Genomic DNA, 16,997 nt, shown 5'->3' with positions numbered 1-16,997 from the left:
AATGCATTTTTGGTCATTTTTACAACGTTTGTTCATAATTTTGTTCTTAAAAAAGGCGACAAATATAAAAAAAGATAGAATTATAATGCAATTATCGATATAACAAGATCAGTGCTTAAAATTAGGACGAAATTATGTGCAGCTCAAGAGGACAAAAGCTATGCGGCTAGATTCTTGATTGTGGTCGATTTTAAGTGATGAATTACTGATAAAAACTATTCCATGCTGCATGTACATGAGAAGGAAATGTATAGTTACACTAGGTTTTGAACAGAAAATGCACAATTAGCCCTCAAAAGTGTTTGGTTGTTTGGAATCGTTTGTGAACGCTTTTTCATCTAACTGTCAAAAATAAGCTTTCCATCATTAAGCAACAGCCAAGCTCATTCACAACGGTAAACGCTCTGTACAAGAAAACGGAAAACCACCATCAAGAACAGTATCGCCACCGGTATGAAGAGTCAAGACCATCAGATCAACCTCACAGACCATGCTGGCAGTGCGGTCAAATGCACTTTGTTCGAGATTGCCAATATAAAAAATGCAATCGTATTGGTCACAAAGAAGGATACTGCGAATGTTTCCCGAAACAAGAATCCGCCGAGGAGGAGAAGATGACAAATACGAAGATATCAACACAACAACTATCAAGTGAACAAAGAAAATTGCATTCCAGAGGTGTCTACATTGTGAATCACATTACTCAACACTCAAAAAGCAATCGAAAATTTATTCCTACAACCAGTGTTGCGAACGGTGATAGACGTCGACATAAAATTTTACAAAATGATACGTTTTGAACCATCGCATTCTAGATCCAAGCATTCATTCGACAATCACGGAACAAATATCATTTGATACGATGATATTTTTCTGCTACAATCATGACTTTTTGATTTTGCCGTACCTCAAGTGAACTAGATCTTCATCAAAAATGAGTCCTTTTTCGTGTTTTCGCGTGAATTTCTATACTTCTGTAAGATAACACCATTTTCCTGGTTGACTGAGTGAAAATATCAAGTGGTTTAATGGCTAAGTATAGATAAATGCACGATTAAGCAGTTCTGGCGTTTCATGAAAAATGTCAAATGACATTCATTCTACATTTTTTGAAATCATATCATCGCAAAAGCATTGATTGTTATTGCACAAATGATTGTCGCTTTTGGAAAGTCGTGTCATGGTAACCGTGAATATCATGATCAAAAAATGATTTTGACACCCGCTTACTGCGAGTATCATAAAAAAATGTCGACAATTAACAACACTGCTTACAACCATCAACGGCATCTCCGATATATAAATTTTCCTTAGCGCGTAACGCTTCCATGGCAACGGGGTGACGCCGTTACAGCGACGCCGTTACAGCGACGCCGTTACGGTGACGCTGTTACGGAGACGGTGCTACGGAGAGTATATTTCTCATTAGTTGCTCTTCTTCGTACACGTGCGCCGTACTAGCAGTAACTTTCAACCATACGGATTCGATCTAGTGGACAAAATTGTATTTATGTTTTTTTTTTGTGGAATATTTTTTTAAAGCCGTTGAAACTGTTTTAACTGGTGCTGGGCCAAGTTTTGTGTATCAATTGAATTGTTTGCCTGTAGAACAAACGTGTGTTGAAGTGAATCGAACTTGCAGAAAGAAAAGGCATGTGGATTTGCGAAAATGGTGCTATCGTCTAATCAATTTGAAAAGCGAACAGTTAGGTAAGTTGAAGGATATTTTTTGTACAAATGTGTGTTGTACTAACCATAAACAATGTATCTTTTTCATGTGTGTATGAATCCTTGACAAGCGTGATCCAATCGAATAGCTTCAAGTACATCAAACGGCAACACAGTTGGAGATCCATACAGTATGAAGATGAATACAGATGATGATCCATACTTTTTGGTGAGTATTTTATCGCACATCGATATCATTAGCAACTGTTAGCAAATAAATTAACCTACCGTTTTTCTTTTACCTATAGTTTTTGCAACAACGGAATCACTCAAGAAGACAGAAGGAAAAGGGAGGCTCATCTCGCACCTAAAAACGAAACGGTGGGCGTATACAGTATCCCGTTTCAAGGAGGGTAAGGGTTAGGCGATGTATGTTATGAATGAACCAAGCAATTACAGCAATTACAAACGTCCAGTTCTAGAAGCCGAACGCAATAGGGTAGGAGAGAAGATGGACAGGCGCAACAGGCACTTAAAAAAAAAAAAAAAAAAATTTACAAAGAAAAAAGAAGAACAAGTATCGCAGTAGCGTAGCTGTGAATGAGAGTTTAAATAAAGAACGTACGGAAGTGCCCCGGCAAGAAATTCAAACTTAACAACCATCGAATTCTCTACTTTACTTTCCGAAATCAGCCAATGACGTGTGTGATTCCTTAGCAAGGGGGAAACCGAATCGCAAGTCGATTAACGACTATTTTCAGATGCTTGAGCATAATCATATATCGGCCTATGGCAAAAAATTGATGACGACGATGATGAGTTATATAAATGCATGTTCATGTATTTGCCCTTGCATAATTGATGCGAAATATCATAGAAAAAGTGATTAATTCACATTGGCTTTTATAAGGTGTTAATTTTAGCAACATTGTAATAAACACAATTACAACGCTGTCGTTTAAAAACGGTTTTACACTCATTCAATATCGGACTTATTAAATGTTTTACAAAAAAAGACCTGCGTCCTTCTCAGTTTGGTTGATGTTCACTACATATTGTTTAAGTTTTCAGCTACCAAGTTATGCAGGAAGAGAAATTTTCAAAATAAACCCACATGTCCAATTCAACCTTTGAAACTGAGAGGGATGCATTATGGGACAAACACATACACAATTATTTCTTTGAAGTGTTGAACAGAAATCCACACACACTGAAACAAACAACGGTAGATTTTGATAGTATGGTACTCCTATCACACAATTTAAGACAAAAATTTCCTGTAATTTTACGATCCACCTACGTTGATGATATCAATGATAGCTTCAAATTGTTGCCACTGTGGCGCCGTTTCCTGAGTATAAACATTAGCGTCCAAGTACTGCAGGACTCATCATCTATAATTTATGAAACTCAAAAACCAGTGATTATCAACTTACATTAAAACAATCAAAGCAAAACCATGAATGTTAAGCAGAATGCAAGTTGTTAATAATAGAGCTACGGCGTTTGATTCAGTCAAATTACTTTTTCTACAATAAAATCCTGGAGAAGGTAGAGCACAGATTAACACGTTCATCGTTCAGCAGGTCTACAGGGACCACCAGCGAACTTTCCCGTACGCCGGTAGCGGTCCTTGTGTCTTTTGATGGGAGATGAACAATCATTACGATCAACTGTTACGATGAACAGTTGAGTTGAAAACTTATCAAGAATAAAAACAATTTTGCATCGTGTTCTTCTTTTTCTTCTAATTGGCGTAAACGTCCTACGAGGACATGCCGGCCTATATAGGTTTTCAAGACTTTATTCAATACCGCATAGCCGCATAGTCAGTCCTTACTACGGGGGTACGGTCCATTCCGGGTTTGAACCCATTGAGGGCGTGTTATTGAGTCGTTTGATTTAACAAATGTACCACGAGACGGCCCCATTTGCTTCGTGTATATTTGGTTAAGTCAAACTTAAATTTAGTTAATGTAGACGGAACGGAAAGTTAGTTTAATTCAGTACCGGGTTGAACCTATTGATGGTAGTTTGTGCAAAGGAGGACAATCTGTTCAGTCAATGGGGTTTGCTGCCACATTATAATGATTTTTTATTTGTGTGATGTAAAATAAATTTAAAATGTGCTAACATCTTCAGATATCCAGATAAGTTGATTTCTAAATATTGTTAATCAGTTGAATGAAAAAAAGGTTTAGGATGGTATCAGTCTTGAACCTGTAACACGGTAAAGCAACCTGTAACACGATAGAACACGATGGGGCGGTCCCGTGGTACAGTCATCAACTCGAACGACTCAATAACATGCCCGTCATGGGTTCAAGCTTAGAATGGACCGTCCCCCCGTAGCAAGTATTGAATTCAGTCTCGAAAGTCTTATAGGCCGGCATGTCCGCATAGGACGGTACGCCAAATAGAACATGATAGAAACACATTTATGAAACCGAATTGCGAATTTGGCTTGAATCGAAATTCTGACTGTTTAAATGGGAAACATCAATAACACCAGCAACAGTACAAACGACAAGGTAACTTCGCCATCTATCAAGCAGTTTAAGAGCAATAAGTCTGCTGGCAGTGATGAGCTAGAGGCCAAGCTCTTCAATACAGGGCCGGTGAGGCTTACCCAGTGTTGTAAAATGTTGACTTTTTTTTTACGTTCGCAGTAGGCTACTGGTCAAAATCATTTTTCATACATAACATTCACTGTTGCCATGACACGACTGTTGAAGAACGACATTCATTTCTGTAGTTACCGTCAGTGTCTTTCGGATGACATGACTCAAAGTGTATGAATATCAGGTGGTCTCATAGCTTGTTTTTTATAGTAAAAGTTGAACGTCACTTTTTGACAGCATGGGTGAAAACATTTCCCCAAACAAGCTTTTCGACGACTTGCCTAATGCACAAACAATCTTAAAATCTTCGTTATTTGCACTTAAATACTTTAAAAAGCACTTAAAATATTTCTTATTGTAAGCTAAACCAAATCTGAACTAATTAAATCCATTTTTGGATCAAAATAATGTCGTCGATGAGGACACCAATGTGTACTACGTATGTTTTGCTAAGAACAAAGCGAACCGTTCCTATGGAAATTCCTTTCACCCATTCTGTCAAAAGGAGCTTATTTTGATTCCGAAATTAGTTGTCAATTTGTATGGGACGAGACCACCTGGTCTTCATACACTTTGACATGACTGTTAAAAAATGTAGTTTGAATGTCAACTGACATTCATCTTGTGAATCCAGAACTGCCTGGTGCCTTTACCGATCGTAAGTGACTGAAAAATTAAATATTTTTACTTGGCCAGTGCGAAAATCAGTGTCTTCTTGCTGGGGTACACGAATTTTAAAGAAAAAATGTTACAAAGGAGAAGGCGATGTAGTGCACTCGAAAATGAAAGTCGAATGAATGTCGCCAAAAATTGTCGTCGAATCAAACGACATTTTTTGACATGACTGTAGAATGAAAGAGTGAAAACTGAATGCGAAGCTTCAAATCGTGTCAAAGTAGGCATTTCATGTCAAAGAACGTCACCGCTAACAACACTAGGCTTACACTCGAAATGATTGGTGCATTCATGATTATAAGAACCTGGGAACAGAAAGAACTGCTAGAAATGAGTGGACGCTGGGTTTCATTCATCCATTACATTTAAATTAAAAAACAGACGACAAGCTGGAATGCTCGAATTGTCGTGCCATCACAGTCTTTAATGCCGCCTACAAGATCCTGCCCCAGACCCTGTTCTGCACGTATGCGTCCCTAGCTACAAATTTCGTCGGCAGCTACCAAGCAGGGTTTGTTGGAGGCAAATCCACCACTGACGTATTCATCGACTTTAGACACCCTACAAAACCTTAGTCCGGTATGAGCTATAGAAAATCTTGCAGCGGTATCACTTTCTTGGGAAGTTAATCCAGATGATAGAAGCCACTATGAACGAGGTGCAGTGCAAGGAAAGAGTATCAAGCTTGATGTCGGAATCGTTCGAAACGCACAGGGTACTGTTGACGAACACAGGTTCTGAGACAAGGTGACGGACTCTACTGTCTGCTCTTCAACATCGCCCTGGAAGGTATCATTTTGTATGCAGCCGAAAAATTTTTTTTACCGTTTTTCTTTTACCTATAGTTTTTGCAACAACGGAATCACTCAAGAAGACAGAAGGAAAAGGGAGGCTCATCTCGCACCTAAAAACGAAACGGTGGGCGTATACAGTATCCCGTTTCAAGGAGGGTAAGGGTTAGGCGATGTATGTTATGAATGAACCAAGCAATTACAGCAATTACAAACGTCCAGTTCTAGAAGCCGAACGCAATAGGGTAGGAGAGAAGATGGACAGGCGCAACAGGCACTTAAAAAAAAAAAACAAAAACAAATTTACAAAGAAAAAAAGAAGAACAAGTATCGCAGTAGCGTAGCTGTGAATGAGAGTTTAAATAAAGAACGTACGGAAGTGCCCCGGCAAGAAATTCAAACTTAACAACCATCGAATTCTCTACTTTACTTTCCGAAATCAGCCAATGACGTGTGTGATTCCTTAGCAAGGGGGAAACCGAATCGCAAGTCGATTAACGACTATTTTCAGATGCTTGAGCATAATCATATATCGGCCTATGGCAAAAAATTGATGACGACGATGATGAGTTATATAAATGCATGTTCATGTATTTGCCCTTGCATAATTGATGCGAAATATCATAGAAAAAAGTGATTAATTCACATTGGCTTTTATAAGGTGTTAATTTTAGCAACATTGTAATAAACACAATTACAACGCTGTCGTTTAAAAACGGTTTTACACTCATTCAATATCGGACTTATTAAATGTTTTACAAAAAAAGACCTGCGTCCTTCTCAGTTTGGTTGATGTTCACTACATATTGTTTAAGTTTTCAGCTACCAAGTTATGCAGGAAGAGAAATTTTCAAAATAAACCCACATGTCCAATTCAACCTTTGAAACTGAGATGGATGCATTATGGGACAAACACATACACACTTATTTCTTTGAAGTGTTGAATAGAAATCCACACACACTGAAACAAACAACGGTAGATTTTGATAGTATGGTACTCCTATCACACAATTTAAGACAAAAATTTCCTGTAATTTTACGATTCACCTACGTTGATGATATCAACGATAGCTTCAAATTGTTGCCACTGTGGCGCCGTTTCCTGAGTATAAACATTAGCGTCCAAGTACTGCAGGACTCATCATCTATAATTTATGAAACTCAAAAACCAGTGATTATCAACTTACATTTAAACAATCAAAGCAAAACCATGAATGTTAAGCAGAATGCAAGTTGTTAATCATAGTGCTACGGCGTTTGATTCAGTCAAATTACTTTTTCTACAATAAAATCCTGGAGAAGGTAGAGCACAGATTAACACGTTCATCCCTATGGCGTTCTGCAGGGAACTCCAGCGAACTTTCCCGTATGCTGGTGGCGGTCCGTGTGTCTTTTGATGGGAGATGAACAATCATTACGATCAACTGTACTGTCGATGGGATTTGCTGCCACATTGCAATAAATTTTTATTTGTGTGATGTAACACAAATTTAAAATGTGATAACGTCTTCAGATATCCAGATAAGTTGATTTCTAAATATTGTTAATAAGAGTTAAATGAAAAAAAGGTTTAGGATGGTATCAGTCTTGAAAAGTAACCTGTAACACTGTTGTAGAAAACAACGAGGTCGGCGAAAAGTGACAAATTGTTGTTTACAATTTGTGTTTATTGATAAGCCGTTGACAGCCGAACCGAAACGTCGCCGATTTGCCGTTACCAGAGGGAGCAGAAAAAAACATCGCCGCGCGAATCGAAAAACGGCCATCGCGCGAGCGCCATGAGATCAAGTCAGAAAGCGTAAGAAAGCGTACGTGAAATTTTTTAACCGATCCGCCGCGAAATTTACTTGCTACGTTGTAAGATTTAGAGCAATAAAGTAGTGCAGTAAACTACGAGTTAAAAGATCACGTTTTAAGTTTGAGTTGAAGAAAGAACTTTGCTTCTAGAACATTTTAAAAAATTTCACTTCTTAATTTGTGAAAGCCCGTGTGAAGCTTAGTTGAGTGAACATGAACCGCAAGAACGCTGAGTCCAACCCCGCCGCGAATTCGACAGTGCGACAACTTTCCCCGGTGCACGATTTAGAGGAAGACACTGTTTCGATACAGGATTTGGTCCAGCAAGCCAGGGAGGCTAACGAAAGCTTCATCCGGCTAACCGCGCAAATCGCTCAGTTAAGCCCGAGTGTATCACGGGGCCTTGGAGTGTCGCTGAACGCGCAATGTGGAGGCACGGTCTCCCCAGTCAGCCAGGGAACCGCCGAAGATGTGCTCCTTCCTTCGGCCGTGCCCGTACCGCGAAGATTAACGCAAGGTACACCTGACCGCGGCGACACGGACCGTGAACCTGCGAGCGCGCCGTCTCGATCGAGCATTGCTTTCCCGGATTTTCTGCGTTACAACGCGCGAGCTAGCACTTCTGCGACTCGGCGTAGAGACGCAGACCAGAACGCTGGGCCCAGCCAGCCCCCAGCCACGCAGCCTGATCGAGATCGTGACCTACAGCGAGCTTTAGAAGACCTGGAGATCAAGCAGCTCAGGGAACGGAACGAGTTGATGCAATCGTTCCAGGCAACCGGTCATCAGGGAACAACGCATCAGCAAACAAGCGCAACTGGTCATCAGGGAACGTCTTCTCAGCAACCACGCGTGAGTATCGTTCCGGAAAGATTTCAGGCGAATGTTTTCTCAGCCTTTGATCCTTCGCAGATGCAATACACGGTTAGACACGGTGGAGTACGGCTACGGGACTTGCCGACGTTTGCCGGCAACCCCGAAGAGTGGCCGATGTTTCTTTCCTCCTTCGAATACACCACGGAGGAGTACGTCTACAGCGATGTGGACAACCTAGACCGACTTCAAAAGGCTCTGAAGGGAAAGGCGTTGGAGTCAGTACGTTGCCTCTTGATGCATCCGTCCAATGTACCAAACGTTATCAGCACATTAAAAATGCTCTACGGTCGTCCTGAAATTATTGTTCACTCGCTAGTAAATAAGGTGCGCGCCATGCCCGCGCCTAAACAGGATCGTCTCGATACGCTGATAGACTTTGGGATCGCAGTCCAGAATCTTTGTGCGACAATCACAGCCACAGGTCTCGACGAATACATGTTCAACGTGGCTTTGTTATACGAGCTGACGGAACGCTTGCCTTCATCGCTAAAGCTCAATTGGGGATGTCATCAAGTGAACTTGGGACGTGTAACGTTGTCGAGCTTCAATGATTGGCTGAATCATTTGGTCCAAGCAGCCAGTTTGGTGACTGTTTCCTCGGTACACGTCCCAGAAAGTCCGTATACAAGAACTGCATCGAATGCCACAGCGAACAGGCAACATCGACACGTGAATGCGCATCTCACTGCCGCTCCAGCGCGACACACTGCATCGAGTTCTAGCAGAGCCACACCACGTTGCCCAGTATGCCAACAACAATGCGCCAACGTAGAAAGCTGCCCTGATTTTCTTGCCATGGACATAGACGCCCGTTGGCGAGCCGTGCGAGAGAAACATCTTTGTCGCAAATGTCTTGAACGACACTTTAATCGTTGCGAAAGAAGAACGCCGTGTGGCACAAATGGTTGCGTTTTCCTACACAACAGATTGCTTCATGATGGTCGGAGAACCACAGCAGAAGCGCTATCAGCCGGAACCGGCGGACACCATATGAGCAACCATCACCAAACCGCGTTAGGGAAGCCGCCACTCTTCCGTTATGTCCCGGTTACACTTCATGGCAATGGTCGCAAAGTTGATACGTTTGCGTTCTTGGACGACGGCTCGTCCGCCACGTTCGTCGAACATGCTTTGGTAGAAGAACTTGGCCTGCAAGGAACTCCTCATCCGTTGTGCCTCTGGTGGACCGGAAATCAGAAAAGAGAGGAGAAGAATTCAGTGAGGGTATCGTTAAGTTTGTCAGGACGTGATGAAATCGGCAAGGTGTATGTCTTACCAAATGTGCATACCGTACAGAGTCTGGCGCTACCGAGACAGTCACTTAGCGCAGAGAAACTTCAAAGCACATTCGAGCATTTGAGAGGCTTAAAGCTTAATTCATACACTGACATCACGCCTAGGATCCTCATTGGTATGGATAACTGCCATCTAGGTAATCCGATGACATACCGTGAGGGAAAGCCACATGAACCTGTTGCCGCCAAGACACGATTGGGCTGGATAGTGTATGGATCGTACCCAACGAATACCGGTAATGGCGCGAATGGCTTCCTAAACCATCATAGCCCACAAGTTTGCCCGTGTGTAGATAGCACAGACGATAGAATCGATATTGAGCTTAAGAAATATTTTGCGATCGATTCGATGGGCATTACCAAATCGCCCCATCCAGTTGGCTCTAAAGATGATGAAAAGGCGTTGGAGATCCTTGCAACCACGACTCATTTAAAAGGAAATCGTTATGAAACAGGTTTACTGTGGAAGTATAGCAATGTTCAGCTACCACCAAGTAAACTCATGGCCATAAGACGTTTCGAATGCCTGCAAAGAAAAATGCAAAAAGATCCGGTGTTGAGAGCTGCTATCATTGACAAGATGAACGATTACGAAACAAAGGGCTACATCCGGCGCCTCACACCAAGCGAAATAGCTGATAAACGGAATACAGACTGGTTCTTGCCGACATTTCCGGTAACGAATCCTAACAAGCCAGGAAAAATCCGTATAGTGTTCGACGCAGCCGCCAAGTCTAACGGAGTCAGTCTAAATACGTTCCTGCTAAAGGGTCCAGATCAGCTGGTAGACCTCCTGACGGTCCTGTATAAGTTCCGAGAGCATCGAATAGGCGTAGTAGGAGACATCAAGGAGATGTTCTTTCAAGTGGCTATGCGACCCGAGGATCAGCGCAGTCAAATGATTCTATGGAACGGTGGCGAGACTGATAAGGCTCCAGACGTGTATGTTGTTACCGTTATGACGTTTGGGGCGGCGTGCTCGCCCTGCTGCGCGCATTATGTAAAGAATTTGAACGCTGAAAAGTATAGAGATGAGTTTCCTCGTGCCTTTGAATGTATTGTCAAGGAGCATTACGTCGATGATATGCTCGCCAGTGTCGAAACTGAAGACGAAGCAATTAAGCTGGCGAAGGACGTACGTCACGTGCATGCGAAAGGCGGATTCGAGATTAGAAACTGGCTCTCGAACTCGCATTTGGTGATGGAACAGCTAGATGTACCAGTAAAGATAGAGAAGGATGTTAACGTTGGCACAGATACGAGAACAGAAAAGGTATTGGGAATGTGGTGGGACACGCAAGCCGACACATTCACGTATAAAGTCTCACCTAGAAACGACGAGCAGTTACTGGCAGGAGCGAAACTGCCGACTAAACGCGAAGTGCTGCGTATCCTTATGAGGATTTACGATCCTTTGGGTCTATTGGGGAACGTGTTGATGTTCCTGAAAGTATTGCTGCAAGAAATATGGCGCGCTGGTGTCGGATGGGATGAGCAGATTGGCGGCCGTTTAGCAGAACAGTGGGAAAGGTGGACCAGCATTTTACCTGCCGTCTGCCAGATCAAGATACCACGGTGCTACCGCCAGCGTACGTCGGCCCTCCCTGGTAACGTACAGCTTCACATATTCTGCGACGCAAGTGAAAACGGGATGGCAGCGGTTGCCTATTTCCGGTTTGAAGAAGGAGAAACAATAGAATGCGCTCTAATAGGTTCAAAAACTCGAGTAGCACCGCTACGGTTTCTATCGATTCCCCGTTTAGAATTGCAGGCAGCAGTGATTGGCGCACGGCTCGCACATACGATACACAAATCACATCGTTTAATAATCACAAGAACAATCTTTTGGTCGGACTCAAGGGACGTCATCTGTTGGTTACGTTCAGATCACAGACGATACAGTCAATTCGTGGCCTTCAGAGTCGGAGAAATCTTAGAGTTGACCAAAGTAGACGATTGGCAGTGGATATCAACGAAGGCCAATGTGGCAGACGATGGTACGAAATGGGCAAAAATACCCGATTTAAGCACCAACAGCAGATGGCTCAAGGGTCCGAGCTTTCTATGGCAGCTGGAGAGCGATTGGCCAGCTTCACCGACACGACCAGATGATACAGCAGAAGAACTACGTCGCAACTTGCTGTTCCATGTCACAACTAAGCCACTCATCCAAATCGATCGATTTTCTAAGTGGAATAGACTTCTGAGATCCGTTGGATATGTCGTTCGATTTTTGAACAATTGCACTCATAGGGCGAATAAAACACCGATCGCAACAGAACCGCTGATACAAGAAGAGCTTCAAAGAGCTGAACAGATAATACTGAAACAAATTCAGCGAGAAGCGTTTCCGCAAGAAATCAAGTGCCTCGAGAATCCTCCAACATTAAAACATCCGTGGTCAAAAGGCATCGAGAAATGTAGCGTACTGTACAAACTCTCACCAACACTCGACGACCATGGTGTGTTGAGAATAAGTGGCCGGCTTGCAAACTGCACTGCAGTGGACGAACCGCTTCGGATGCCCGTGATACTGCCCAGGCAACATGTAGGGACAGATTTAATCATTCATCACTACCACGTGATATATCAACATTGCAACCATCAGACCGTCATCAATGAATTGCGATCCAGATTCCATATACCGCGATTGCTATCGGAGTATAAACGGGTTCGAAAAAACTGCCAACACTGCCTTAATCGAAAAGCAGTTCCCAAGCCGCCGTTGATGGGGTGCATTCCTGAACAAAGAACGGCTATAGCTCAGCGTGCGTTCACATGTACCGGGATAGATTATTTCGGGCCGATCAACGTAGTAGTTGGTCGCCGCGTGGAGAAACGTTGGGGAGTGATCTTCACTTGCTTAACAACACGAGCCATCCACCTAGAAATCGCGCATTCAATGACGAGTTCGTCATGCATCCTGGCGATCCGGCGTTTTATTGCTCGGCGTGGAACGCCGCGAGAGATCATTAGTGATCGAGGTACGAATTTCGTAGGAGCTTCGAGAGAGCTCAAGGAGGCCAGAAAGAGTGTCGACGAAAACACTTTGTTAGAAGAGTTTACTAGCCCTGATTTGAAGTGGACCTTTAATCCGCCGGCCGCTCCACATTTTGGAGGCTGCTGGGAACGCCTCGTCCAGTCAGTGAAAAAAGTTTTTGCTCAACTCGAATTGCCACGCCTGCCTAACGACGAAGTATTGCAATCTACCATGGCTGAAATAGAAATGATCATCAATTCGAGACCGCTGACCTACGTGCCGTTAGACGACGTTTTGGCACCACCGATAACACCGAATGACTTACTCTTGGGCAGCTCAAGCGGCATCAAGCCACCTGCACCGTTCGATGATACAGCGACGGCCGTAAAGTCGACATGGAAAGCGTCGCAGTGTAACGCCAACTTGTTTTGGAAAAAATGGATAGCCGAGTACCTTCCGACCCTGACCCGCAGAACAAAGTGGTTCCTTCCATCTCGTCCGATCGAGGAAGGTGATGTAGTGTTGATTGCTGATAACAACCTACCGAGGAATTGTTGGCCGAAAGGAAGGGTGATAGAAGTGGTTAAAGCCAACGACGGCCAAGTAAGGCGAGCCACCGTGCAGACAGCAAGCGGAATCATCGAAAGACCTGCAACGAAGATAGCCGTGTTGGACGTTCGTAGACCTAACAAATGAAGAACGATACGGTCAACCCACCAAACCCAGAACGTATTTGTGGTGATGCGGCACCAGCGTAACGGTTGAACGATGAACGGAAGTAGATCGCCGACTTTAGTAGGGTAAGTTGCGTATACCAGCAACGTACCGGGCGGGAGAATGTTGTAGAAAACAACGAGGTCGGCGAAAAGTGACAAATTGTTGTTTACAATTTGTGTTTATTGATAAGCCGTTGACAGCCGAACCGAAACGTCGCCGATTTGCCGTTACCAGAGGGAGCAGAAAAAAACATCGCCGCGCGAATCGAAAAACGGCCATCGCGCGAGCGCCATGAGATCAAGTCAGAAAGCGTAAGAAAGCGTACGTGAAATTTTTTAACCGATCCGCCGCGAAATTTACTTGCTACGTTGTAAGATTTAGAGCAATAAAGTAGTGCAGTAAACTACGAGTTAAAAGATCACGTTTTAAGTTTGAGTTGAAGAAAGAACTTTGCTTCTAGAACAAACACGATAGAACACGATGGGGCGGTCCCGTGGTACAGTCATCAACTCGAACGACTTAAGAACATGCCCGTCATAGGTTCAAGCTTAGAATGGACACCAGCAATAGTAACTGTACAGACGTTGGGGAAACAGGACTGCATGTGAAGGTGTTGGAGTACAGTCTCGAGTGATACAAAAACACTCGGGATGCTGTTGTAAAATTCTGTAACCGGGCCATCTTAAGCTAGTCATATAACAAATTTTACAAGAAGTTTCCCATTTTCAATCTCTCACTAGATCATCGGCCTCAGCACAATTTTTCGATCGAAAAAATTCGATAGGCGCTTACGTAAAACTGACAGTATAACTATTTCTTTTTTACCCCTTCATGAACCTGGCCCCCGAGGTAAACAATTTTTTTAAATAATTAATAAATAATTTTTAATCACCCAAAATATTGAAAAAGAACCAAAACGTTTACCAACTTGCTTTTACATAACGTTTTTCAAAAACATCAACCTTGATTTGTGGCATTTTTCTGATATTCGATAATTTCCGCAGCTCTATGCGTCGCGGATTTATCCCCATACAAAGCGGAACGATCGAATTTTTGTAGCATAGTTCATTTTGCTCGTGAGTGTCATGGTATACCAGTTTTCAAAAAGACCAGTAAAATGAACACCTTGACGGTGAAATGAGTGTCAAATGACACCAAAATGACAGCCGGATCGATCGAAAAATTGTGCTGGGGCCGTATGTTACTTTTTCACTCTATAGTGAGACGATGTTGCATAGTGAGTTGTTGTTAGGTTCGGAATGCTTGGATGATTTTTGGTTTTCTTGCACACTTTGCACTGACATAGCGATTCATCAATGAAGGCGTTGGACGAAAAATGACAACCATATTTTCGTCAAAAGAATGTCGTCCATACGTATGTGAAGTTGTGCAGTATTTATAAAGTGATTTAAAAAGCTCAAACATTAAATAAGAACAGGTAAGCTTAAAATTCCGCGGAGCCGCTATAATGACGAGCTATACGCGATGTACGGCGACCTCACTGTCGTACAGCGTATCAAGCTCGCCAGGCTCCGGTGGGCTGGCCATGTTGTACGTATGGAAACGAACGACCTAGCCCGTAAAGTCTTTTTAGGCCGTCCACAAGGACAGAGGAGGCGTGGTAGGCCCAAATTGAGGTGGCAAGATGGCGTGGAGGCGTCCGCTATTAAGGCCGGGATAACGGACTGGCAGACGAAGGCGCGAGACCGTGAGCGGTTTTGGACACTCCTGAGGCAGGCCAAGATCGCAAAGCGGTTGTAGCGCCGGATAAGTAAGTAAGTAAACTTAAAATTAATTGCACTCTAAATTCAAATCCTATAACAAAAAGTTTCTAATTTTTATTGTAGATCATGAACACAACAGAAGACGAACAAATCTCAGATCCTACAGTTGAAGGTGAGGTGCTCGCGAACCATGCATGGCTACAAAGGTATGTCACTCCACCCGAAGAAACGTCTGCTGAGCGTACAGCTCGCCTAAATCTTAAGCTACAAGCAGAGTTTTGGCATCGTCGACGTATTGCAGTAGCTCAAGGACCAACGGTGCAACATGAAAACAATACACCTGTAGTATCTTTCCCACTAGGATGGATGGCAAGGTATGCAACCCCGCCGAACGAGGACTTGGCGGTTAAGATGAATTGTTTGAAACGTATGCACCAAAGTGAACTTTATTATCGTCGTAAAGCTAAACGGTCAAATATTCAAAATTCAATTTAATGTGTGACGTGTGGGCAAGAAGCCGTACAGCTTCCAATGTGTATTGATGCCGTCCAGCTTCAGTTACGACAACAGAGGGAAGCAATACGACAGAAGAGGTTTCACAATATTTATGGTACACGCACGATCAATTTGGTACTCGGCCACCACATATCATATAACTGGCCAGAACGACATTGGCTGGGCGCTCGCGAACCATGTCCATACTATGCTGCACAAAAGTGACAAAGCGAAACTGGAACGTTGTGGTGCAATGGTTGGCAGGTCAGGTTGCCGTCTTTTTCCAGTCCACGCTATGAATTATCTAAACTTTTCGACAACGCCCAATTCATGCGTAACATTTGCTTTTATAATAATGCCTTTGCATTTACCTCAATGGGTCCATCCTTACGGGCAAATGATACTGTGCGCCAGGATCGGACTGTTCTTGACGGTGGCGGTCTTTTCACATACCGTATTCAGGGAGCATTATGCCATCGAACCTTTGGACGGCTACTGGGTCAGGTACCGGCGTACGTGCAACTAGGACTAGATCGGCGGCGCTATAATCGACCAACCGCAGATAAAATATGCGGAATATTTTTCGGTCGCGACCAGGGCCAATCACGTGATATTGTACTGCAGATACGTGCCTCCGGCCATCTAAAGCGTTTGTTCGAAGCTCATCAGATGCACGACACTTTGCAGTACCCACTGCTACACCCGCATGCAGAAGTTGGTAGGACATTCGGGTTTCCAAAGACTATCCGACGAGGGCAAGGCCTGAACGAAAACAATTATACTATTGATGAAGCAAATCACGCAGGACCGAATGTTTATGCGAGATGGAGATGATTCACTAATACATCGGAGTACTAATACACTAATACATCGCCTGATGCAGCAGTACTGCGTTGACCAGGCTTGCAAAATTGAAGAGCAGCGACTAAAGTACCAACGATAGCATCAGTCACAGCTGCGTGCTGACATGTACGCAGGTGTGATGGACACAGAGCAACAACCTGGAGCTGAACATGGCGGGCGCACATTAAACCAAACAGGAACACGAATCATTCTTGCACCATCGTACCCCGGTAGCCATGGTACATTGGTACTGCGCACACCAAGATGCGATGGCCATCGTGCGGGCTATGGGAAACCCTGACCTTTTCATCACGGTTACCTGTAATCCAAAGTGGACGGAAGTCATCGAAGCCCTCTTCCCGGACATAATGCGAGCAATCGATAAAACCTGACGGCTTGCGTCTTCCGGGAAAAGCTGAAGGCAGTCCTGACAGATCTTTCGGCTGGTGCACTTGACCTGAAATTGGATCGTTTTAATGTAATTGAATATCAGAAACGTGGTTTGCCGCACGCTC

General features: G+C 43.5%; 1 protein-coding gene across 1 annotated transcript; it reads left to right on the top strand.

The window, feature by feature from the left end:
* Nucleotides 1-9,841: 9,841 nt before the first annotated feature.
* LOC121600475 lies at nt 9,842-11,835 on the top strand. The gene is made up of 2 exons (XM_041929105.1): nt 9,842-11,397; nt 11,487-11,835. Exons 1-2 carry the CDS (start codon nt 9,842-9,844, stop codon nt 11,833-11,835), a joined length of 1,905 nt encoding a protein of 634 aa, XP_041785039.1.
* Nucleotides 11,836-16,997: the final 5,162 nt, after the last annotated feature.

Source organism: Anopheles merus, chromosome 2R (genome assembly GCF_017562075.2).
Source record: "Anopheles merus strain MAF chromosome 2R, AmerM5.1, whole genome shotgun sequence".
Classification (NCBI taxonomy): domain Eukaryota; kingdom Metazoa; phylum Arthropoda; class Insecta; order Diptera; family Culicidae; genus Anopheles; species Anopheles merus.
The sequence above is the reverse complement of the archived record's forward strand: the minus strand, read 5'-3'. Positions and strand labels throughout refer to the sequence as shown.